Source organism: Austrofundulus limnaeus, unplaced genomic scaffold, assembly GCF_001266775.1.
Source record: "Austrofundulus limnaeus strain Quisiro unplaced genomic scaffold, Austrofundulus_limnaeus-1.0 Scaffold2, whole genome shotgun sequence".
Classification (NCBI taxonomy): Eukaryota; Metazoa; Chordata; class Actinopteri; order Cyprinodontiformes; family Rivulidae; genus Austrofundulus; species Austrofundulus limnaeus.
This window is the reverse complement of record NW_013952404.1, coordinates 1,949,127-1,973,004: the sequence shown is the minus strand read 5'-3', so window position 1 is coordinate 1,973,004 and position 23,878 is coordinate 1,949,127. Positions and strand designations below refer to the sequence as shown.

The 23,878-nt window shown below is 37.1% G+C and overlaps 2 protein-coding genes across 6 annotated transcripts in view; both read right to left on the bottom strand.

The window, feature by feature from the left end:
* The window catches only part of rab3gap2 (RAB3 GTPase activating protein subunit 2 (non-catalytic)), a 16,674-nt gene extending 9,449 nt beyond the window's left edge, over positions 1–7,225 (bottom strand). For 2 of the 4 annotated variants that reach the window (XM_014010313.1, XM_014010321.1), the window contains exons 1-13: positions 6,856–7,225; positions 5,586–5,674; positions 5,178–5,295; positions 5,008–5,089; positions 4,675–4,722; positions 4,300–4,375; positions 4,101–4,202; positions 3,802–3,901; positions 2,470–2,568; positions 2,132–2,280; positions 1,909–1,988; positions 574–672; positions 341–480 (exon numbers count right to left, since the gene is read on the bottom strand). In XM_014010313.1, the coding sequence (XP_013865767.1) occupies positions 341–480; positions 574–672; positions 1,909–1,988; positions 2,132–2,280; positions 2,470–2,568; positions 3,802–3,901; positions 4,101–4,202; positions 4,300–4,375; positions 4,675–4,722; positions 5,008–5,089; positions 5,178–5,295; positions 5,586–5,674; positions 6,856–6,964 (1,291 nt within the window). In that variant the 5' untranslated portion in view covers positions 6,965–7,225. Of the gene's footprint in view, positions 1–340; positions 481–573; positions 673–1,908; positions 1,989–2,131; positions 2,281–2,469; positions 2,569–3,801; positions 3,902–4,100; positions 4,203–4,299; positions 4,376–4,674; positions 4,723–5,007; positions 5,090–5,177; positions 5,296–5,585; positions 5,678–6,855 lie in introns of all 4 variants that reach the window. The other 2 variants (XM_014010297.1, XM_014010305.1) reach the window with 1 other exon arrangement.
* Positions 7,226–16,120: 8,895 nt separating this feature from the next.
* The window catches only part of kcnk5a (potassium channel, subfamily K, member 5a), a 10,380-nt gene continuing 2,622 nt past the window's right edge, over positions 16,121–23,878 (bottom strand). Inside the window, exons 2-5 of one of the 2 annotated variants that reach the window (XM_014010278.1) lie at positions 20,085–20,196; positions 19,833–19,999; positions 19,573–19,741; positions 16,121–18,948 (exon numbers count right to left, since the gene is read on the bottom strand). In XM_014010278.1, the coding sequence (XP_013865732.1) occupies positions 17,972–18,948; positions 19,573–19,741; positions 19,833–19,999; positions 20,085–20,196 (1,425 nt within the window). In that variant the 3' untranslated portion in view covers positions 16,121–17,971. The remainder of the gene's footprint in view (positions 18,949–19,572; positions 19,742–19,832; positions 20,000–20,084; positions 20,197–23,878) is intronic. The other variant, XM_014010285.1, reaches the window with a different exon arrangement.

Sequence of the window (23,878 nt, the reverse complement as noted above, 5' to 3'; positions counted from 1 at the left end):
GCATCAACTCTGTTACATTACAGAAGGAAAGCTTCAAAGTGAAACATAAATCTGTGGATCTGTGTTTGATTACTCTGGCTGGTTTTCTCAAGGACCAGGATGTGTGACACAAAAATCTGAATTTTGGAACTGAAAGTAGTCAAACTGAATCTTTAATAAACCAAAATACAGTTTCAAAGCAAATTAATTCAGATACAAAACTTTAAATTCAGTTTCAATTTAGTGAAATTTCTTTTCAAACCAATGCATTCARTTGCAAATTCTGCACATTCAGATTCAATCTGAGCAATTCAAATTCAATTCCTGYTGKAACAAGATTTATCCCATAGGTTCCCCTCACCTTTCCACATGCGGATGGCGATGCCCCTGGCCAAGTCCAGCAGCGTCACTCGTCCAAAGTCGTCCGTGACTCCAGCGAGCGTGTTGCACGGAGACAAACATATGGACTCGCCGTGGCGCCGGGAATCTGGCAGACCAAACCTGCAGGGCGATGGTCAGGTTTAAAGACAAAACCTTCTGTTACGGATATAAATATTATTCACCTGTGGAGCACTGCTTCAGCAGGAGGAGTACCTGATCCCTAAGGGGGTCGCAGGCTCCACTTTGGGTTTCTGTTTCTGAGCTGCATCCTCTTCACTCTTGTTTCTGTTCTTGTTCCATCCTAACCACCCACTAAAAGAAGAAAAGTGAGGTTTCAGTAATAAGTATAATAATAATAATAAAAAAATCCAGATAACAAAGATGATGCAAATATTAAAAGAATTATAGAATGGTGACTTTTAATTATTTAAAACTTTATTAATTTCTTTAAAACAAATTAATTCCATGTACAAATATAAAAAAAAAACACAAATACAATGAAAAGAAAGGAAGCAGAAGAAAAAATCTTATGTCTGCCCCTTTTATCCACAAATATAAACACAGACAATATTAATCTTCAATTAACATAAAACAAAAAAAGTCAAATCCTTCTAGAACACAAATTTACATGAAAACATATTATACTGTTTCATATTTCCTCAAAAGCCATGCTTAAGTCTAACATGCTTTACCCCATACCTCAACACAATAAACTAAGTGTGGAACAATTAATGCGTTATATAACATTTACAGAGATTTATCATTAAACAAGTCTCTTACTTTAATGCAATAGATTTAGTTATTTTAATTTTTAAATACCRGTAACATGAGGTTTCCCTGCCACTTTTACTTTAGTGTTTTTAAACATAATTGTGGCTATAGTAAATTTTCTAAAAATATTGCTTGTAGTTATGATCTGATTGGAGTTTTTGAAACTGCTTAAAAAACAAATCAGCAGTTGCTGATATTAAATACCGATCTAAGGATCCAGCTGATTTGTAATACAGTTAGCGCTTATTTGTATTTTCATCAAGACAGCATGTTAGTCAATAGAGATAAGATTTTGCAAATGCTAATTTAATAGAATTGTGACAATGGCAAGCAAAATAGTGGGAAAACCTTTATAGTGTGTGATCCACCTCTATACTTACAGGACAAGGAAAGCTAAAAGAATTATTGCGGATGGTTCACACCCTCTTTTTAATCAGTTTGAGCCTCTGAAGTCTGGCTTCAGAGTTCCTCTGGCAAAAAAGTATTTTTAAAAATATTTGTCCCAAACACCATCACTATTCTCAATCAAAGCATGTGATAACATGTATATAATATAATATGRGCTGCTGAGGGTGGAGGGATTTGGAATCTTTTATAAAAATGTGTTTATATGAATTTGTTTTATGAACTTTTATAGTTTTTTTAATGTATTTGATATGTTGTTCTGTATGTTTTAGTATAAAACATGTCTGGTGAGACAGAGAATGGAATGCTATGCTATGCTATTTATTGTCAGCCGTTCTGTGTGCACAAACACTTGACACAAAGATCCCAAACCTGGCAGCACTGAAGAGAGCTGAGGTGAGTTTACTGGCCACAGCCAGAGCCACATGGGACAGGAGAGGCTGAGAATTTCCCTAAAGGCAAAAAGAGACAACAAAGTAGCTCTGCAGGTCATGTGCGAAGGCAGAAAACACTTGATGCTTAATAACAACAACAACAACAACAACAGCCTTACAATTGTTTTATTTTGGAAAATTGCTCAATTTCTTGCACTCACCTCCACGGCATAGTAAAAGCCTGTGAATGGTCCAGCTCCTACAGTCACAAACTGGCTCATGGCTGGGGGGCTGCCTTTTACAGAAGCATTAAACCCCCCCAGGATAGAAGCATTTTTCATTTGGTCAAACACACACAGTGTCGTAATGCCTGAGAGCAGAAAACATGAGGAAAACTTTGAGAAGAACATCTAAACAAAACAAAAAAATATATAAAAGGAATAAAATGCAACTTCAAATTACTTTAAAATGGCCATGTATGAGAAACGTAAAATATGTTTCTAAAAAATAAACCCTAATTCTGAACAATCGGTCATCATTTTTGTTAAATAGGTCTTACCTATGCTACTGTGATCCACAATGGTGTCCTTCTCCTGTAGGCCCCACTTTTTGTAGGCCAAAGGTGGAGGTGGGACGACATCACTACCTGCTGCTGCAGCTGCACRACAAGAGAGAAGAGCAACAACTTTAGTACGACACGTCACATACTTCAGCAAGCTCTGTTGTTACACACTGCATCTGGCCTGATTTAAAACCACAGAAACTTCCCCAAAGGATAAATTATGGGACCCAAAAGTTAAGGAAATTATGCCTCACTTTCATTTTCTTGTCGTTTCCACAGATTGGGAAATTATTACCGTATTTATTCRTGTATAATACGATCTCATGTATAATATGATCTCATGTATAATACGACCCCCCCTTTTTTGAGCTTAAAAAACAACAAAAAAATTAATCCTCAAACTACCTCCAATTTCATGCAGACTTCAAGATTTTTCAGCCTTTGCAGTCTTTATACATATCAGTAAAATGATCATTGGACTGTTCATTTTATTTTAACAACGTATGTAATAAAAGGTATTTTGACAACAAATATATACAGTATCAGCTGTAGCAGCATCATATGAATTCTGGCATTTTACACATAGTCCACCAGGAGGCACCAACACAAAHGTCAGAGACTTCACATGAGATTTGGGCCATCTTGTGGGGGAAAAGCAGATTACTTCCTACTCGCGAGCGCCCCCTCTGGTGGGGAAACTTTTTTCAGGGATACAAACTTTTTCAGAACACCGGTAGACGGCAGCCATTACAGACGAACATGTGTTGTTGTTCGAGGTGCAGCCCGGTCACAYGCTAATGTCATTAGTTTGTTATCATTACTAAGGTGCAGGACTACTTTTTCCCCCTTTTTTCACATCATGTCACCTGCCTGGATCTGTTATTATCTCGCTCTGAAGCACGAAGGAGTGTCAGAGGTAAGCTTGTTTCAACTGCTTTTTACGACGCAGTCTCATTTAAGGACTCATGCATTTTGTGAATGAAACCGATATTTCAGTCAAAATATATAAGTAAAAATATTTATCCGAGTATTGTACTACCTCCCAACTTTATGGATGATTTTATGGATTAAATTTTACGTATTATACTTGAATAAATACGGTAGTATTTTTGAAATGCAAAATGTTAATCTCTAGATCTGGACCAGCTGATGAATCCTGACAACTAAAAACCCTAATTTGTGTGGCATCACAACACTGTCTCTATTATACCTGAATGTCCTGTAGCAAATACTATCCATTCAGCCGGCAAAATAAAAAACAGATATTTAGTTAACACAGTGGACACAYTCTGACGCAGACACACACACAGCCGTGTGAAACCGCAGTACCTCTTGCCACCTGGTTCCTGCAGGCGCGCAGCGACTGAAACAGACTGAAGCCATCTATGGTGACCAGAGCAAAAGGGTAAAGGATGCTAAGCTCTTCAAGCTGCAAAGGAAGATAAACAGTTAGTAAACATCTTAAAACTGAAATTTACTATGCTCCTTTTGCACAGATGCRTCTTCCACGAGCAATTCATACAATCCACCTACAGCATCACACTGTAAATCACAATAACAGCTGAAAACAATAACATTATAAGTTGTGTAAACTCAGACAACCTCTGACTGACGTGCGTGGGCGTTACCTGTTCAGTGACTCCAGGATGACGAGGAATCTCATACGTGCGACATTTGAGTTTCAGTACTGGGTCCACATGCAGCAGCTGGGCCAGAAGCAGAACCCCGCTCTGATGTAACGCACAGACGCCAACATTCTTGTTTATAGGCCATAATAGGTTTAAACTACCGTAGTTTTAACACTGTGCTATAAAACAAGAAAGGTACCTCTGTGTAGAAGCGAACATAACCCGATGTGAAGCCTACGACTACACATGTCCAGTCAGGTCGTCCCGTGGAGCTCCTTTAAAGGCACCGAAAAACAAAAAAATGAAGTGAAGCTTAATTTAATTTACACCATTTTCTGTTATATGAACTTAACAGACATGAACTTATTCTTGGGAAAAAAAGGGGCAGATATAAGATTTTTTTTTCTTCTATCTGCTGCCTTTCATTTCATTTTATTTGTGATTTTTATATACATATATATATTTTCTCATTTTTCTGTTATATTTTTCTTTTTGCTGTTTATTTTACATAAAATTATTTGTTTTGTTTTAATGAAATGAATAAAGAAAATTGATTTGAAAAAATTTTTCTCACCTTTTCTGGCTGGCTAGAGGGATGGCAATGACGCTGCTCACACACTCTCTGAGGAGAAAAAACATTTATTTCTCTGGGTAAGAGTATAAAACACAACTCAATGTACTGAAACACATCCTGAAAAAAATGCAGGAATGAATCTTTAACAGATAAAGTGAAACTGACTAAAAGTAAACACTGTAAGGGAGTCATTCTTTCTGAATAAAATCAAAGTAAATGTAAGAACGCTGCTTTTATTGGGTTTTAAGCCTTGCATTTTCACTTTTTTCTTATTTGGAGTTCTATTTATGGGGCACATGAATAAATAAAGGTCCACTCTCATCATTTTCTCACCGTTCTTCTGCACTGAGGGTTCCAGACCAGGACACAGCCAGAGTCATTTCCTCTCTGCCGCTGCCATCTGTGCGCCACTTAGCTGAAACAAACACCACCAACAAAATATTAAGACCAACGTGTAACTGCTCAGAGACACAGAGACGTGCGAGTCGGTTTGAAGGTCTGACCTGACAGAAAAACCGCCCTCTGTTCCCGAGCCACCACCAGGAGGTCGGCGCAGGGCGACAGGGACACGACGCAGTCCTGGAGCCAGGGCTCGCTCTGCCCCGAAGTGTCCTCCTCTACCTGCAGAGGAGTCTCAGAGTATAGATCTGCGCCAGGCCATCATCAGTCACGTGACTTTCTCATTTATTAGTCTTTTGTCAGACTCTATGACATATTTTGCCTTCCAGATGCCTGAACCGCCTCAACTGGCTCCTAGAGTAGAGCCACTGTTCCTGAGTCTCTCCCAGATCACAGCTCAGCTCCTTCCTCACTACTATAATTTAAATATTTACTACTTCCTTTGTGCATCTACTAACCTTCGATTTAAAATAACATGTGGCTGAAACAGATCAAAATACAAAAAAACTTACCGTTGGGGCAAAAGCTGATTCTTCCTCCTTATTTTCACCACTATCCCATGCTGCTTCCCAGTCAGAGGTGTCCCAAGTCAGCTCATTTTCTGCTGGAAAAAAAAAGTTTCAAAAGATAATAAAGATAAAAATCTGTAAAAAGCATAAGGTTTGTGAAGTTGTGCAGAAAAGTCAGTGCAGACTGACAAAGACTCTTGCAAAGGCTAAATTTTCTTACAGATCTGATCAAATAATTGCAGAGTTGTAAAGTAACTAAGTACAAATACTTTATTACTGTACTTAAGTAGAAATTTTGGTTATCTGTACTTTACTTGAGTAATTATTTTTCTGCCTACTTTTTACTTCTACTCCTTACATTTTTACACAATTATTTGTAGTTTCTACTCCTTGCATTATCTGAAAAGGTACGACGTAGAAAGTCGTTTCTCCTATTTCATTCAGGCTTGTTATTGTTAAAAAAAAGTACTATCCTGAAAAAATTGTGTCTCCTGGATTGAGTGAATTTAATTGTGGTTGGATGAGAAGTATAAATACTGTATATACCATTTTGATACTGTATTTATTTTGTATACAAATAATCAAAGCTGCACCCTTTAGAAAAATATTTTTTGAAGAGGTCAACTCCTAATAAATGTATTTTGAAAAATCAAACCATTCATTTTTACTCAATACTTTTACTTTTATTACTTAAGTACATCAGAAATTTACTTTTGATAATTAAGTACAAAATAAATCAGATACTTTAAGAATACTTCAAAAATATTCTTAGAGGAGATTTGAACTTTTACCAAAGTAATTTTAWGATAAGATACTTGTACTTTTACTCAAGTATCACTTTCAGGCATTTTATACAATACTGAATAACTGAGATGATGATCAGAAAATAAATCATGCTATAATATTATTACCAATCATTTGACCGATTATTTATATTTCTCGTAGAGAACAAATCGAAMTTAAATCACAGCTTGAGTTAAGTGGGTCATAGAGCTGCAGTTTCCTCTTCATCCAGATAAAATATGTAGAAGTGATTCTGGTGCTACAGTGCAGAGAAGCGCTAGTCATCATCACAAAGACTTGGCCGGTGATAATTGCATACGTAATGACAAGTGGAAAAACAAAACAAAAATAAAAATGTATGCATGCCCACCTAAACAAGGTAGCTACCTCCAGCTGTGTCTAACAACACTGCTGCTGCAGATAACATTAACTGCAGCATCCAGAAGATATTTCCTCTCCTTTCAATCTTTTACTTTAGCATCAAAATTACCCGTTTGGTTCTTCTCCTCAACCGGCTCTGCTGTCTGGCTCTGGAACAAGAAGTCCCGGACCGTCTTGAGCTCTTGGATCTTGCAAAACTCAAACAAGCTGCAGGACATCCCTCTCCTATCCTGTCAGGAACCAAGAAGTCGAGGAACCAGCCAGTTAGCTTCCCAGCTAACTTCAGTATCAACGCAGCTTCAGACTGTTTTCTCGTCCTTTCCGGCGACCTGCTCACAAAAACAATACTCCTTTTTTTTGTCTTGTGCAGCCAACTAGACAAATATTAACTATYCACTAAGGCTTCTTTGCCTGAAATCCACAGTTCCCACCCTAATGTGTTGATGACACATCATTAGCATAATAACACTTTTAGTGCTTCCGGGTTGGAGCAGCTTTGGAAATTTCAAAATAAAAGTAGAAGGCAACTCTCTCTGTTCTTATTCAAGTCTATGGGCAAAATAAATAAACAGAAATAATACACATTTACAATAACAAAATATTAGAGACAGAAACAATTTAAACTTATAAAACCACAGAGACTTTAAGGTTTAATATTGCAATAAAAATGTAATTTAAACATGTGTAATTTGTTTTTCTTTCCACAAGAGGGCAGTAGAGCATTTTATGTAATGGAATGTGGGCTATCTTATTGTTTTCTGTACTAGTATACTGTCTGTATGTAAACACTGTCAGAAGTGTGCAGAGAATTTTGCTTTTAGGTCTATTATTACATTACATTACATTTATTTATTTATTTATTTATTTATTTATTTATTTATTTATTTATTTGTTTGTTTGTTTGTTTGTTTGTTTGTTTGTTTGTTTGTTTGTTTGTTTGTTTAATGACAACAGCACCAGTGACTGAAAGAAGGTGGACAAAATAAAAATGTGTGTCTAAAATATTAGTAAAACCATTTTTGGAAAATTCAGTTGGTAGCAAATGAACTGATGGCTGTTGAGGGTTTCTGAACTGGGTTTAAAACAAACATCTACAAGAAGCTGGGTTTATTTTAAACAAAGATGACTTCCTTGAAAAGAAAAGCACAGATTTTGTGCACAAACTCAATTGAGAAGTCGTTGGTTGCACAGAACATACGTCACTGCAAGTAAAAAGTTATCTGCTGAGAAGACACAAATTATTATCCTTTAGAGTTTTGTCAGTTAAATAAAGATCCCAAAATCTGCACAAATTGCACTTTTCTAGAAATCCCCAGAATTTCCCACAAAGGACCCAGAAAAGTCCAGTGTGAAAATCTTATATTGACCATTATGTAAATGCCTCTCTGAAAACCACATCAGACACTGATGCAATTCGGAAATTACACGTTTGTGTAATTTAGTAGCAACTTGTGCAAACCCTAAGCCAGTGTGATAAACTAAGCGTTTGAACCTTTTGCTGTTTTGTGTGTCCATTTGGACCTTAAACATCTGATTCCGACCTGTTCTGCTGCTTTACTTTGGTGACAAACGATTCAGTGTTTTGTGCAGATGCTTTAAAAACGTTTTTAAATGTGATTTCATTTACTTATTTTTATTTATTTATATATATTTATTTTTTGCTGATGCTGGAGTTCTGTCAAGTCAAAGGTCAAATACCACTTTTTGTCCTGAGAACTTATAGTGACCATGACTGGTTGTATTGCCAAACGCTGCTCCACATCTTTCGTTCCCATCCTTTGCTACAAAATCTTTAAAAAAAAAAAGCAATGGGCAGTCTGCCAGGATACTTCTTGTGTATTCATTTCCAAACTCACCTCACTCTCATATCCAGAGACAACACACACACATAAACCAGCACTACAATGTATGTACACATGACCGCACAAACAGAAAACCCACTCCTGGGGGGTGTCCAAAAGTTTCCGGTCCGGAAGGCCGGACACAGAAACTCAGGAAACAATTGGGTGTCAGGGAGGTCCTTGGGCTCGTCGTGTTTCCTCATCCTGGGACGCTGCTTATTGAACTGTTGTTGCGTCTGCTGGTTTACCGGCCAAGGCAACAAGCCTCCATCTGGTTCCCACTCTTCCTTTGTTGATATAAAGTAAGTTGGCATGGWTTTTTCTCAGGATGGATGTATCATTGATACACAAAGAGATGGCATTGATTGATTCCAACACATGAGAACTGAAAGACCTTGGGCTTTGTTTTGCAGGGTTTTACGCAAAGTGATGACATCATGTGCACTGTACATTTGAAAGTAACTTTTTAGACTTTTACTAAGATCACAGTAACAAATTGCAGTTACACTAACTTTTAGCTGCTTTTGTTAATCAAAAACTAAAAACGCAAATTCTGAGGGAAGTAGACCAGCGAGAAAGAGGAAGGTTCCTAATTTGGCAGAGCTCCCTGCATAATCGAAGCCTCCAGGTGAGCAGCAGCAAAACACTTCCCCTAAACTGTGTGAAAGCCCTGCAGGACACCAGAGGCTGAATGTCTGTCCCTCCACTTGGCAAAAGAAGAGGTTTTGCAGGATTCAAAATGTTGAAGCACGCTCTCTGTCTCATGTGTTTGTCAGGTGATGTGCAAGCTTTGAACCATGCAGCTGGCTGTGCTGTGCTGTGCCATTTAACAGAACTCTGTAGAATTTCAGCAGCTCGTCACACTAATTTTCCAACACTTGTGTATTCTTCCATTTAAACGTGAATGATTTAACTTAACTTGTGCATGACCCAATTTTGAAATTGCACCTGCATGAATGATTCGCATAAGTTAGATGTTTGGTTGTGTGAATGATTATCAAGCATGATGTCATTTTACTTCTATACGTTTTTCAGCACGCATCTCGTTCTGCAGTTTTTGTGCTACATTAACAAGTTATCCATCGAAACATTCAGCTCCTTCAGGATATTCCAAGAAATTTAGCTATTTTTTTTGTCATTTTCTCATTAAAAATGAAAGGAACACCTTCAACATCCCTAAACCCTTGAGCATATTCATGAATTGTCACATTTTGTTCTGTTTCTGCTTTTTTAAACTCCTTACTAATTTCAACACGCTTTGGCTTCGATTTAGCTGATTTTAGCTTTTGTCTGTTCTTTTAGCCATCCTTCTGTTTTTGCTTTTCTTCTAATTTTAAACTTGTGTTTTTTCAGCCTTTTTTTTTATCCCACTTTAGACTTTTTATGCTTTTTTCAGCTGCTTTCTATTAATTTCAGCTGTTTCTGGTTTTTAGCTACCTTTTATTTGAGCTTTTTGTCAGTTAATGTCACCTTGTGATAATTTCAGTGTCTTAATTCAGCAAACAAGTGCTCTTTCTGTTCCTTTGGGCTAATTTCAGCTAAATTATTTTTAGGCTAGTTTCAGCTAATTTAGCAAAAATCTCTCAGCGTTAAGTATTCACACTATATTTTTTGTATTATTTTGTAATACTGTTAAATCTTGCAAATACCCACAATGACGGTGATGTTGAACTCAAAGGTCACAGACATTTGTTTTATGACAAATAAAATTTGCCCTCTAAACTCTTTAGTGAAAAATGTCAAGATGCTCACTGGCAATAAGTAACTAAGTCACTGCATGGTAAGGTTTCCAGTGCATATTTGTGGTTACACCTCACTGCTGATGGTGTAAAATATGAGAAAGTGAAAACTCAAACCTTCGCTTCACCTGTCGTCGTTGCAAAAGAGGGCCCGTATCCTGCAGCTGTGAAACAAACAGGCTTACTGTTGCCCGCTCTTTGAACTCATCAACAAACAACTTTTGCTCTGAATCATCTCTTTATGGTCTTTGGTGCAACACTGACGCAAACTGAGACCAAACAGAAACCGATCCTGAGGTATCCACAAATAACAGTTCGTCTGAAGATGAAAAGGGAATCTCMTGCGCTGAACTGCTTTTGATTAAAAAAAGGCGCTTCTCTCAAGCAAAATAAAAAATTCTTTAAATACTTCAGCTCACACTGTTTTTTAAAGAACACGGTGTTATAAAAGTTCCTTTATTTTCGTCGACTCGGATTTCTCGAGGAGGATTATGTCAAATGAAACGAGATAGCCACAATGTCTTGAACTCAAACTAAATATTCTCTCTGCTCTTTGTTGCCATAATTTAAAGCTTTTGAGGACGGTTGGGTCGGTTGGCGTCTTTTATTTATTTATATTTTGTTGCTTGTTTTTGGTTCAAAGTTGGGAGGATTTCATGGGAAAAAGGGGATGTCTTTAACTTCCAAGAAGCAATCCTCGGTGGCGAGGTCAGAGCACAAACGTTAATGTCAGAACTCATATTACCTGCAGTAAACGTCCGTCAGCATGATCTTCGTTTGAAGAATCAGAGAGAAATTCTCATCAGGCAGTCAACTTTATGCAGGGTCCAGTCAGCAGCAAGGTTTTACCATCTGAAACAACCCAAACTTAACTTCCAAGAATTTGAAGTGGAGACTGCATGTTTTTAAATCCTTAGTTCAAGACAGTTCTTTATGCTGTTGCTATATTCTGAATTAAACAATGTTTGTGTCTCTGCAGAAATATTTAATACTGAATATATTGTTCCACTGATTATTTGGAGCATCCTGTGTTCTGATTCCAAATTACCAACTACAGACARTAATGTGAGTTCTTTTAGATAAAGTGTTTTTTTTTCTATTGCAATTTGTATGAGATTATCTAAAGAAAGAGGTGTTTGGTAAAAAAAAATGGTTAATTTTTGATTAAGTCAAACAATTAGAGGCAGAATATTTTAGCAGCCACAGTGCATGAAGTTAGCAACACAATTGTTTCATAAAGAAAATTGCAAAATGAAAAAAAACCTGTCATGCAGTATTATTTTATTACTGATTTGCTGTTTGATTTTTTTTATAATCAAGACGTCATTAAACGCATTTTGATTTTTGTTGTTTTACTCCGATCAAGTCGTTTATCCACCTGAAATATTTAAATGTGCTCTCCTTATTCATGTTTATCCGTCTGTAASTTTTCACGAACTAAAAATGTTTAAAAGTAATCCCGAAAACAATCGGCTTGACTTGGGAAACTTTCGGAAACATTTCCTATTTTTAATCTTTATTTATCTGCATAAAGTGGAATCCACTTGAGAGTGAAGRACTCAAAAATGCCAAAGAGGGTAGATTAATGTTGTGCCTGGAATCCCACAGTAACAGGAGACATTCTGGTTTCCACCAGACTCAGCACATTTTCAGACTGAGCCCTGTCTTTAGTTTGGCTCAGCACCCATCATCTGTAATCACAGGTTCATATGCATAAGGGGTGAAGGCTCTTCAATTGGTGAAATAGTGGGATTTATTTGCACTGCAGATAATTRAAATCACAAATCTGCATTTTGAATCAAAATAAATAAGGTCACATTAGTAGCCATTTTCATTAGGTCAAATCTCTAAATGTAAAAAAAAAGAAAATATATTCAGCTGCATCTATTAAAGCATTTTACCACTATTTTTTACAGATTTATTACTTGTGTTTTTTTACTTGAACAGTAAAAGTAATACATTTCCACAGAACCTCACTTCATTCGCATCACAATCAAAAACTAATTCAGGGAACTTAACAAAAACAGAGATGTACAGCGGGTAAAATAAATATTGAACATGTCACCATTTTTCTCAGTAAATATATTACTAGAGGTGCTAATGACATGAAATTTTCACCAGATGTCGGTAACAACCCAAGTGATCCATACATACAAAGAAATCAAACCATAAATGTCCAGAAATGAAGTTATTTGTAATAATGTGGAATGGCACAGGGAAAAAGTATTGAACACATGAAGAAAGGGAGGTGTAAAAAGGCATGGAAAGCCAAGACACCAGCTGAACTCTCTCAGTAATTAGAAAGCAAGCCTGCCCCTTGTCAGTGCAAGTTAATATCAGCTGGTTCAGTCCCAAATGATGGCCAGGTATCACACAAGAACCATCTGATGATGGGTAAAAGTAAAGAGCTCTCTCAAGACCTTCACAACCTTATTGTTGCAAAGCATAATGATGGCATCGGTTACAGAAGAATGTCTAAACTTCTGAAGGTTCCAGTGAGCACTGTTGGGGCCATAATTCAGAAGTGGAAAGAACATTATTTCACCATAAACCGACCACGACCAGGTGCTCCTCACAAGATTTCTGACAGAGGAGTGAAAAGAATTATCATAAGAGTTGTCCAAGAACCAAGGACCACTTGTGGAGAGCTTCAGAAAGATCTGGAATTAGCAGGTATGTTTGTTTCAAAGAAAACAATAAGTAATGAACTGAACCACCATGGCCTGTATGCACGCTCACCACGCAAGACTGCACTGCTGAAGAAACAGCATGTTGAAGCTCCTTTAAAGTTGGCTGCACAACCTTTAGACAAGCCTGTGTAATACTGGGAGAATATAGTCTGGTCAGATGAGACCAACATTGAACTGTTTGGATGCCAGAATACACATCATGTTTGGAGGTCAAATGGCACTGCACATCAGCCCAAAAACACCATACCAACAGTGAAGTTTGGAGGTGGGAACATCATGGTGTGGGGCTGTTTTTCAGCATATGGTACTGGCAAACTTCAAATAATTGAAGGAAGGATGAGTGGAAAAATGTACAGAGACATTCTTGATAAAAATCTGCTTCCATCTACCAGGATGATGAAGATGAAACGTGGCTGGACATTTCAGCAAGACAATGAGCCCAAACACAAAGCCAAGGAAACTCTCAGTTGGTTTCAGAGAAAGAAACTAAAGCTGCTGGAATGGCCCAGCCAATCACCTGACCTGAATCCAACAGAAAATCTATGGAAAGAACTAAAGATCAGAGTTCATAGAAGAGGTCCACGAAAGCTTCAAGATTTGAAGACTGTTTGTGGAAGAATGGGCCAAAATCACACCTGAGCAATGCATGCCACTAGTTTCTCCATACAGGAGGCGTCTTGAAGCTGTCATTGACAACAAAGGCTTTTGTACAAAGTATTAGATAAATTTCAGTAAGTGTGTTCAATACCTTTTCCCTGTGCCATTCCACATTATTACAAATAACTTCATTTCTGGACATTTATGGTTTGATTTCTTTGTATGTATGGATCACTTGGGTTGTTACCGACATCTGGTGAACATTTCATGTCATTAGCACCTCTAGAAATATATTTACTGAGAAAAATGGTGACCTGTTCAATACTTATTTTACCCGCTGTACGCATCAAGTTAACTTCAGTTCCTGATGGCATTTTGCTGTTGGACAACTTAAAAATACACCAAGTGCATAAAAATAGCAGCCAGTTGRCTCATTGTCATTAAAGTACCAACTGGCTGTGCTATTTTCATTTTTAGAGTATTTAAAAGTCAAAAGCTTMCATAGGAGGTGTTACAAGTCATTATTCTTGATATTTAAGTAACTGTCTTGCAAATCAGAAATAAACCTTTTGGTTTGGAACAATAACATTTTGAACATAAAGCTGCAGTTTYACTTCAAAACCCAAATTTCAGAAATGAATAATTTTAGCTCTTCCGACTTAGGATGCTAAACTGAAACTGACAACAATAATCCAAATGTGACCTTTAACAGAGTGAGTTGATGTGTAACTGAGTTTGACCYGCAATAAACACATTGCCACATAATCTTAAAGGCAGCAAACACAAACTACTGATCTGATAAGCTTCCTATGTTTTTTCATAGATAACTATTCATTCAGACATGCAWACAACTTTGTCTGGGAAAAAAAATGTCTTGTTCAGACAGAATGTAAGTGTCCATAACAAAACACAAAAAAGACCCAGCATCACGACTAAATAATGTTTATTAGAACATTTTTAACAATGCTTTTAATCTTATACTGGTGAGAGAAAATGTTACAAAATGTTGTCACAGATCAAGATTTATTCATTCTATTCAAAGGTAGATGTTTCACAAAACCCTGAAATCATTCTTAAATCATGAGAACAAAAAGGGTTTCTTGTTGAGGTTATCAGATATGAAGAGTGTTGTGCTAACACGCAGAGATGACATCCTGATAACTGCACTTTAAGTTTAGATGACAAAAGACCAATTTGCACTTTTAGGAAAATCTTGTCTCCTTTAATTACTTGGCTGCAGAAATTGAATAGGCTTTAGGTTATAAATCAAATCTTCATGTGTTGATCTTCAAAGGCAGCAGACATTCATCTTTAAAATCACAACTTAAGTGGATTTAAACCATGCACAATGGACTGAAGATGACTGAAGCAAGGTTTTRTGGACAGAAGCTTCAAGGCAAACTGCAGTGCTGACTCATGGGAGAGGATCGGCGGTTGTCTGGACTTGCTTTGCTGCCGGCAAAGTTTTTGATCAGTACAKAAGAATTTTACATTGGAAATGACTTCATTTGCTTTACATTGTTTCTGACAGTGCAGCGTCTCACTTTTTCTTACTGGGTGACCTACAACTCAAGGATTTGGCAGCAGGGAAGACCAAGGAGGATCAAGCTTCACTTCAGTCACACAGGCTGAAAAAACAGATTATCTGATTATAAACTGAATGCATTTATGCCTACTGATCCAGCCTTAGTTTCAACTTAGTTAAACCAAGGCTGTTGTGCACTTTTTGGCTTTTTAGTTTTARTTTTGACCTAACCTTAACAATATTCTAAAATATAAATTCAAACTGCAAAAATGTAGTCAATAAAACTAGAAAAAAAGCAAAACAGCATGCCAAGGTTTTACACAAAAATCACATATTAAGCTGCAAAAATAATCCACCTAAGTTTTAAAATCCTAAATCCAACCAAAAATGCATTTTGATGTTATTTTGAGACTGATATAAGCAAGATTAGAAAGTATTACAAATTGCAAATGTCTCATTACACTGGCAGATTATTTATTTAATTAGTCTGAACATCATCAAATTAAATGAAATAAACTCAAAACAAGATTAAAACACTTTTGGCTGGAAATAAAGATGTAAGACTTGATTAGATGGACAATTGTTTTGCAGTGCATCTAGTGTTGGGGACGAGTCTCTGCAGCTCCATACTTGTAAAACTGTTAGACATCAGTGTGTTCCATATCTTATAGTTGCTTCATTATTTTTAGATTTAATGTCTAATATCTCAGCTTGTGTGTAATTTAGAACCGATGCATGCTTTATTAATTCATTTTTTATGCTTCCATCAGTCATATTCCAGTTAAGTCATTCACAGCTTTGCCTCAAGTGGTCATATTTAGCAGGTACAAGTCAGAAATATCTATAGACATCAGTAAGAATTTTATTGTGAGAAGCCAACAAAAACCCTCAAACTTTTAGGATGCTTTTTGCATCTATTAAATGAATAACTGATAATTCTGTTTAAGAGTTGCCTTACAGTTGAAAAAAGTACAAAACACTGTTTTATTAAACATTTATTTATTTTTTTACAAGAAACAGTTTTGCTGAAATTCATGTACAAACTTACAAATATGAATAATTTAACAAAAACAGAACTATACATTGGAGTTGTCACACAGTGGAGCAATAGAAAGGGGGGACAAACTTTGAAAAACCAGTCTAACTTGTTCTTAAGCTAATATTCTAGAAACCTCTTGAACATCTCTCCCAAACTAGTACCGCATTTGTTTGAAAAGGCTGCAAAAAACATAAAAAAGAATGAGTGAAAAATAAGAAGACTGTTCAGAACAGAGAGAACAAGACAAAAAGAAACCTGCCAAGTGTGGGTTTTATTTTCAGTGAGTTGCTGTAAAATACATTCTGCAGGTGTAATGYTCTTGTATCCTCTGCTTTGCAGTGGATTTAAGGTTATTTACATAAGAAAAAGGCAAATACCAAAATGTGCATTTCATGTGTTCAAATCAAAAAACGGGGGAAAAAAGCCCTCAGTGTCACGGATTTGTTCCTTTTCCACAGCCCTAAATATCACCATTTCCATTTTGTGTGCAAGATGCTGTGTGCAAAAGGCAGTGGATTTGAAAATAAAAAAATATAGTCAGCCTAAAAGGGGGGTTGTTGCAAAAAAGTTGGACAACAGCTGCGAGCACCGTCACAGATGACATAAGTTTTTTTTTTGGCTAAACACTTACGTCAAAAGAATATTGATCTAGCACCAGTAAACCTTTGCTGCCCCCCTCATGAGTGGCACATCATTCGCTGGTGCCGGTGCGAGCCCCACAAAAGCAAACACAAGTGGCAAGGCCATGCCCCGGCCGAGTTTGGGTTTGTGGCTACCTGTGGGCTCCGGGCCAATATTTACAAGGCAAATACAATCAAGTGAAAGAGTTGCTACAAAGACTGAAAGTGAGAACGGTGCCGCTGTGGAGGTTTTGTCCYTGTGTAGCACCAACACTGCAAGTGCTGAAGCTGCAGTGTTATCAAGTGAAATGCAGCATAAAAAAAATGAAGTATCAGGGTTTTAACTTTTAAAACGAAAAGTGTGCAATACCTCCAACTCAGGGTTGTTTCTGCGTTTTTTATATTTGGCTTCACCACTCAGATGTTCGACAGGCAACACTGATTATCTTGATTGTAGTCATAGTTTGGTTGCTCAGAGCATAAAAAACAACTGTTGGCAACACATTTTAAGGTCTTAATATATGAAATAGTAATACAATAGTGTTGATCTTCTAGCCCTTCATTTCTTTAAGACAAATGTTTTGGCTCAGGTTAACGGGCATTCAGCACCTTAGTGGACTTTGATTCACCCTCATTTGAATTGTGCAACGGTAGACACATAGACCCACACAGCAACTGAACAAAAGCTACTATATACTTCATTTTAATAAATATCATTAAAAACACCAATATGGTGAATAGAAATTGTTGAAACTATGGGAACACAAACATCTCCACATAGAACTTCAGCCTATGAKCAGAAAAAAAATCACTCACGAACAACAGTTTGAACATTACAATAAGACAAGTGGCATTCTGAATTTTAAACCGTATAAAAAAAKACAAATAGAAAAGGTTCAAATACTAACGGGGTTACGAGTCAAGATTTATGTAAGCCAGATTTAAAGCTTGTTGATCTAAAGCTTACAGGACGTTCAGTTCTTAAAATGAGTCAAGTTGGCTGATTTTTCACAAATCATTAATATGAAATTTGATCTTAGCTTGGCAAACTCTAAAAGTGCAGTGAGAGCTTTGATATCCTTTCAAACGGTTCACATGAACACATACTTCAGTGCTGGCCCGGCGAACGGACAGAGGACCAGGGATATGTCAGTCTTTACGTTGATCGAACAGTTCACGAGTCTGTGTTGTCTTCCTTTGCATATTCCTCTACGAGTTTCTCATAGGAGTGGCTGTGCCCCGAACAGTCGCTTGTGAAAACTGACCCTTCAGACTCAGAGTTCTGATCCTCTTTAGAGTTTGTTTCAATGTTTTCATCACAGGTAGTAATGGAAATTTTTGCTTTAGAATCATCATCATCATCGTTGTCGTCTTCATCCTCGTCCTCGCCATTGTTGTCTTCCAGCTCCTCTAAGTTACTGCTGAGAAAGTTGTCCTCATCGATAAAAGTAATGTTAGCATTTTGGATTGTTAGAGGATGATAGTCTTTGGAGTCCCACGTCCTCCGACTTCCCGCTCTACAATCTCCAACTCCTTTGTTCTCCACRTCCATCTCCTTGTCAAGTTGATTCTCATACATTTGGTCTTGGTTCAGTTCTGGATCACCCTCCACATGGCCTTCTGTGAGCAGCAAACCGTTATCTGATCCCAGCAGGTAGTTCTTAGACTTTGAAAAGGCAACGGTGACGCGATCACTGAAGCTGTAGCGTCTTTTTTGGCGTGGCGAACGGTCCAAGTTGAGGATGGTGTGACCGTTGAACACCGGAGCATCATCACAACTCTTAGAGCGGCCCATCTCTTTSGTTGACTTGTTTTCATCCATGCTCGTAATGGTTTCACCGTCCTTTTTGTTTCCGATCTGCTTTATCAAATCACTGTAGCCGTCCTTCTTTTTGGACAAGAAGCCAAAGATGTTGACATCGTTGGGAGAGGGCGGCAAACGAACCGAGGCTTTGTGAGACTCTTTGTAGTGTTGCATTTCTTCGTAAGAAAGCTTGCGAAGCTTGCGGCGCTTTTTAAATGCCTTGTGGGCTTCTATCACCATCCGCACTTTCCAGTTAAAAAAGAGAGAAAGCCAAGCCAACCCCAGATAAATCCATACTTCTACAAARTATCGATACAGAGCAGGATACTCTTTATTTGGGTCCACACCTGCAGAAACAAGGAAAGAAAGAAATCTGAGTCTATGGTTCAAGGAGTTAAAGCAGATTTGATTATATGTTACAAGATTATGCTAAGGGGCAATATCATGTAAAATCAACTTTTTTGAGTTTTATATCATGTTATAATGTTATACTCTCATAAAAAACATGCCCAAAGCCTTGCTTAGACTCATTCATGCATGTTTGAGAAACCCTGCAGCTTTTTTAGGCAGCCATCCTGCAGGCTCTCAGGTGAAACTGAAAGTGAAACTTAAACTGTCTGGAGCTCCTAACATTAGTTCTTACTCAGTGACKCTCTTTTCATTTTAAAAATACCTTTGAGGAAATGTATTTTCAAATGCCAAGTAAACTGCATCATGGCAGCCCCACCGCGCCGAAATGGGTGAGACAGAAGCGGAAGGTGGTTCTTAAAGAGACAGAGGCCAATTTCAAGGCGTTTAGATGAGGAAGTGATGAGAAGTTTATTTTCTATTTAAACATAAAACAGCATTTTAATAACAGCTAAAGGTGACATAGATACTTTACTATGGTATAGTATTTAAATGTATGCCTGAGAAACACATAATATTGCCCCTTTAATTTCGTAAAGAAAATGTTTTGTTTCATAGCTTACCTGCTACAAAGTCCCCAAAACCAACTGTGGTCAAGGTGACAAATGAGAAGTACAATCCTTCAATGTATGTCCAACCCTCCTGAGACATAAACACAAAAGGTGGAAGAACTAAATGGATCAGGACACCCCACAGCAGAAAAATAGCTGTGCAGGTAAACTGAGCTTTTCTCTGGAAAAGACAAAAACATTAATTTAGGTAAAAATAATAATAATAAATTAAATTTCCCAAAAATGTGAGGAAATTAAAAGAATTAACTTACCAATGAAATCCCCTTTTTAATCAAATACTGGCCCAGGTGCTTGGCTCTGCCACCAAAGAACTTCCCCAGCTCACTGATCCAGGTAAAACATAGTGGCACTCCAAACAGCCCGTAGAAGATACAAAACACTCTGCCACCTGGGGTCTTTGGGGAAATATTGCCATATCCTTCAAAAATGTAAAATGAAATGAAAATCAGTTGAACGGAAACAAAATTTCAGATAAGTTACTGCAAACTTCTGAAATCACGTACCGATCGTAGTGATAACCGTAGCGGCGAAGATGACGGCATTTGGCCAGTTCCAATTGTTGAATGTCTTCCTGCCGGTTATGGTGACCCCCTGGCCTGCAGCATCTGACACCATCTACAGGCAAWGAAAAAAGAAGTTTTGAATGTAAAACCAATGGAATTTAAAGAATTCAATTGGTCATTGTAGAGAATTAAAGGGTGGAGGTAAACTGACTCAGACATTTTTGATAAAAACCCATTGACTGTCTTGTTAAACATCTTTATTTTTATATTTTAATGCACCGAATCTCTTGACTGAAGTGACTTGACTACAAATGTAAATGCAGAAAAAAAGAAGAGGAAGAAAAAGAAGAAGGAAGATGTCGATTATATGTAAGCTCCATTTCTTTCACCACATCCTTCCTGTGATACATCGATGGTATCTCTGGTAGTAATGAGCTGAAACGACAACTAGGTACCCCAGAGATCTGTCTTTAACCTGAAGGATGTAACTGTTCCAGCCACTGCTTAGTTTTCTACACAAACAGAAAACCAAATTCTGCACCTCTAAACATCAAATTTATTAAGTTCTATACAGTTGAAATAGCCACATAATTCTTAAGAACTTTTTAATGCTCAGGTTGTATCCAAATTCACTCCATATAGTCCCTAMTGTGCAAAGCAAACTCTCCGTATTCATGTCAAACATCAGCTGCAGTGGTGCTTTAGCTTTGAAAACAAAAACAGAAAATGCTTAATCAATCATTCCCAACCATACATGTCCTTAAGCTGCCACAGCAAAAACAGAGTTTCTCCTCCTGGGAATAAGCAAACACCCGGCCATGTGTGCAGGGCCGAAGCATTGCCTTGCACTCTATCTGCCAGCGTGTTGGTACGAGAGGAAATGTGCAGCCATTGGCAAATTTCCCTTAAGCCCTAAAATACTGGAAGATGCTTGCTTCTTTAATAATAATAGGTTTTGTGACAGTTCTGCTCTGTAATTACCAAACATGAGGAGGCCATTCTTTTGTTGGAAAAAACAACAGCAACAAAAATCTGCAGTTGGACATCAGGGGATTTTGAATGACAGTGATGACCAAGCTTATGTTTGGAATACAACTGGAAATTAAGAAGAAAATCTTTACTGGTTTTCTGTTTGCTTATTCAGATTAAAAATATTACAGAAAAGCATTTGCATTTAATTGAAGATGGGCTCTGTTGCTACCTTGTATAAAAATCTAATGTAAAGAAATGCTTTATATGCAGTTTTAGAGGTTAATTTATTTGCATGAAAAGGGTTTATTTCATGAAAAGCTATTTGCTTATACATTTTTAAATATCTTAACACATGATCATCTGAAAGTAGCTGTATATAAAGACTAAACTGAAAAGGAGCGAAAAAACACCAACATTTTTTTAAAACAATCTTTTAAATATCCTGAACTACCATTGACTGAGATAACTTTTGCACACATTTGTGATGATTAAAACTCACTCACTGATTTATAGACGGCTGGGACCAGTATGAATTTTTTTCCTCAAAATAAAATTTGAGGTGTCAGAGGGATTTTTCTCGTAAAAAAACAGACACAGATGTTTTAAAGCTTTGGTCATTGCCTCTCTGTGTTTATGTGTTTAGCTCTGCAGCTTATTCTAGCGTAATAAGGACAAGTTCAGTGTGTGTTTGCCAAATTAAAAAAAATGCTGCTGAATGTTGACACGTGAAAAACTACTGAAATGATACAACATGAAGAGAACTTATCCTCACTACAAAGCTAGAGAAGAGAAAAGCAAGAGACTCTATCACAGACTTTGCGATATAAAAAAAGGATTAACGGGTCAAACCATGGCTGCTGAAGGCATGAAAACATATAAATGTTCTTCATATTGGAGCTTTAGTTTAAGCAAGCTCAGTGTTTTCACGTCAGTCCACTGGATAAATTACTCTTAATATCTGGAACAAATAAGAGTAATATATACCTCACAGCAATATATCTTAGTGGCCTTCAAAACAACCAAACCTGAACAGATTTATTAGGTTGGGTCCCACCTTTATTTTTGCAAAATATTCCTCTATTTTTGCACTGAATTACCAYGCTACAGGTTGATCTGTCAGCCAATGCCACACTCAGATAACAGAAAGTACTGTTTTWAAAAAAAAMAAACYYAACAGTTATCAAGACAGCTGGTCGACAAGCGTGCCGTTCCAGCTCCTTGGTACTTTTCCACTTCCAGTCCAACATGGAACAGCTGCTCACAAGTGAGATTTACAGAATTCCAAACAAAGAGTGACTCAAGTTCTTCCATGTCATCATTGATTCCTCAGGAGTAGTTGCAAACAGCAATGAGTTTTAAYACTGATTAAGTTTAGAAATGATGCTTTATTTGAGAACACGAACGAGACATCTGCCCAAGTAAAGAGATTCTTTTATCAAACATCTGTCTCCCACTGATATTGGTACTAATTTAAAAGCGCACAAACTGTGAGTCTTCTTTTATAGGCGCAACATGTGGCATTGCTTTAAAACTTAAAAAGAACTCATTTATGTTTGTAAACTCAAATGAAATTCTGTTTAATTTTTGTTTTTATAGTTTCAAAAGAAGATCTGATTAACGCCGAAYGCTTGGAGCTGAAAGACTGACAATAAAAGACACCCCTCTGAGGATGCTGTAAAATCCAAAACACTGAAGAAAAAAAAATCGTAACCAGTTGTGACAATTCATTGTGATTTTCTTCAATCTCTCATTTCGCTTTCGAAAGGAGGAAGGAAGACCCAACTATTCAAGTCAGCCACTCCAGCTCACATGACACGCGAATTCTTCAAGAAAAACAGGGTTTTGTTTAATTTTGTCCACTTTTTTTTCTTCCAAATCTAACTAAGGGCAAAGTTTTCCTTTAAACATGTGATTCCTGTGCGTTGAAACATGGTCATGTGAAAAACACAATTTGCAGAGTTGCACAGAAACTGATCCTCCACCGCAGTTTGTCTGCAAAATTACAACACCAATGACACAAACCACGAGCTGCAGTACGAGAAGGTTAGTGTAGAAATACAAGTAATATTTCAGTTTAAATGTTACTTTTCCCACAACACATTGGGAAGTTTTTATCGTTGATGTATTTGAAATTACATCATTTAAAGCAATTTTTAAAGAATTTATAGGATCCTATTTTATGAAATTTTGTTTTCATACAAATAATTAAAGTTTATAAAAGCCAAATATTACTTTAATGCCATTTTAACCACTCATATTGTAAGTGTTGGTGTAAGGTTGGTTGGTTGAGGACCCAATGGTGCAGATAGCAGGTAGCAAATACGTAGTATGCACCCACTGACAGAAAAATCCCAAATGTACCAGTAAACCAAGCACAAGGAATGATAAAAAATGTTAAAAAAAAAACTGAGTTGATCAACATATGCATCCATGCATACTGAATGTAAAGGGCAATATTATGTGTTTCTCAGGCATATATTTAAATACTATACCATAATAAAGTATCTATGTCACCTTTAGTTGTTATTAAAATGCTGTTTTTATGTTTAAATAGAAAATAAACTTATCTTCTCATCACTTCCTCTACTAAACGCCTTGAAATTGGCCTCTGTCTCTTTAAGAACCTCCTTCCGCTTCTGTCTCGCCCATTTCAGCACGTGCCGGGCGGGGGGGCTGCCATGATGCAGTTTACTTGGCATCTGAAAATACATTTCCTCAAAGGTATTTTTAATCTGAAAAGAGCTTCACTGAGTGAGAGCTCAGCAGACAGTTAGGTTTCACTTTCAGTTTCACCCGAGAACCTGGGCGGGGTGTGTGGGGAG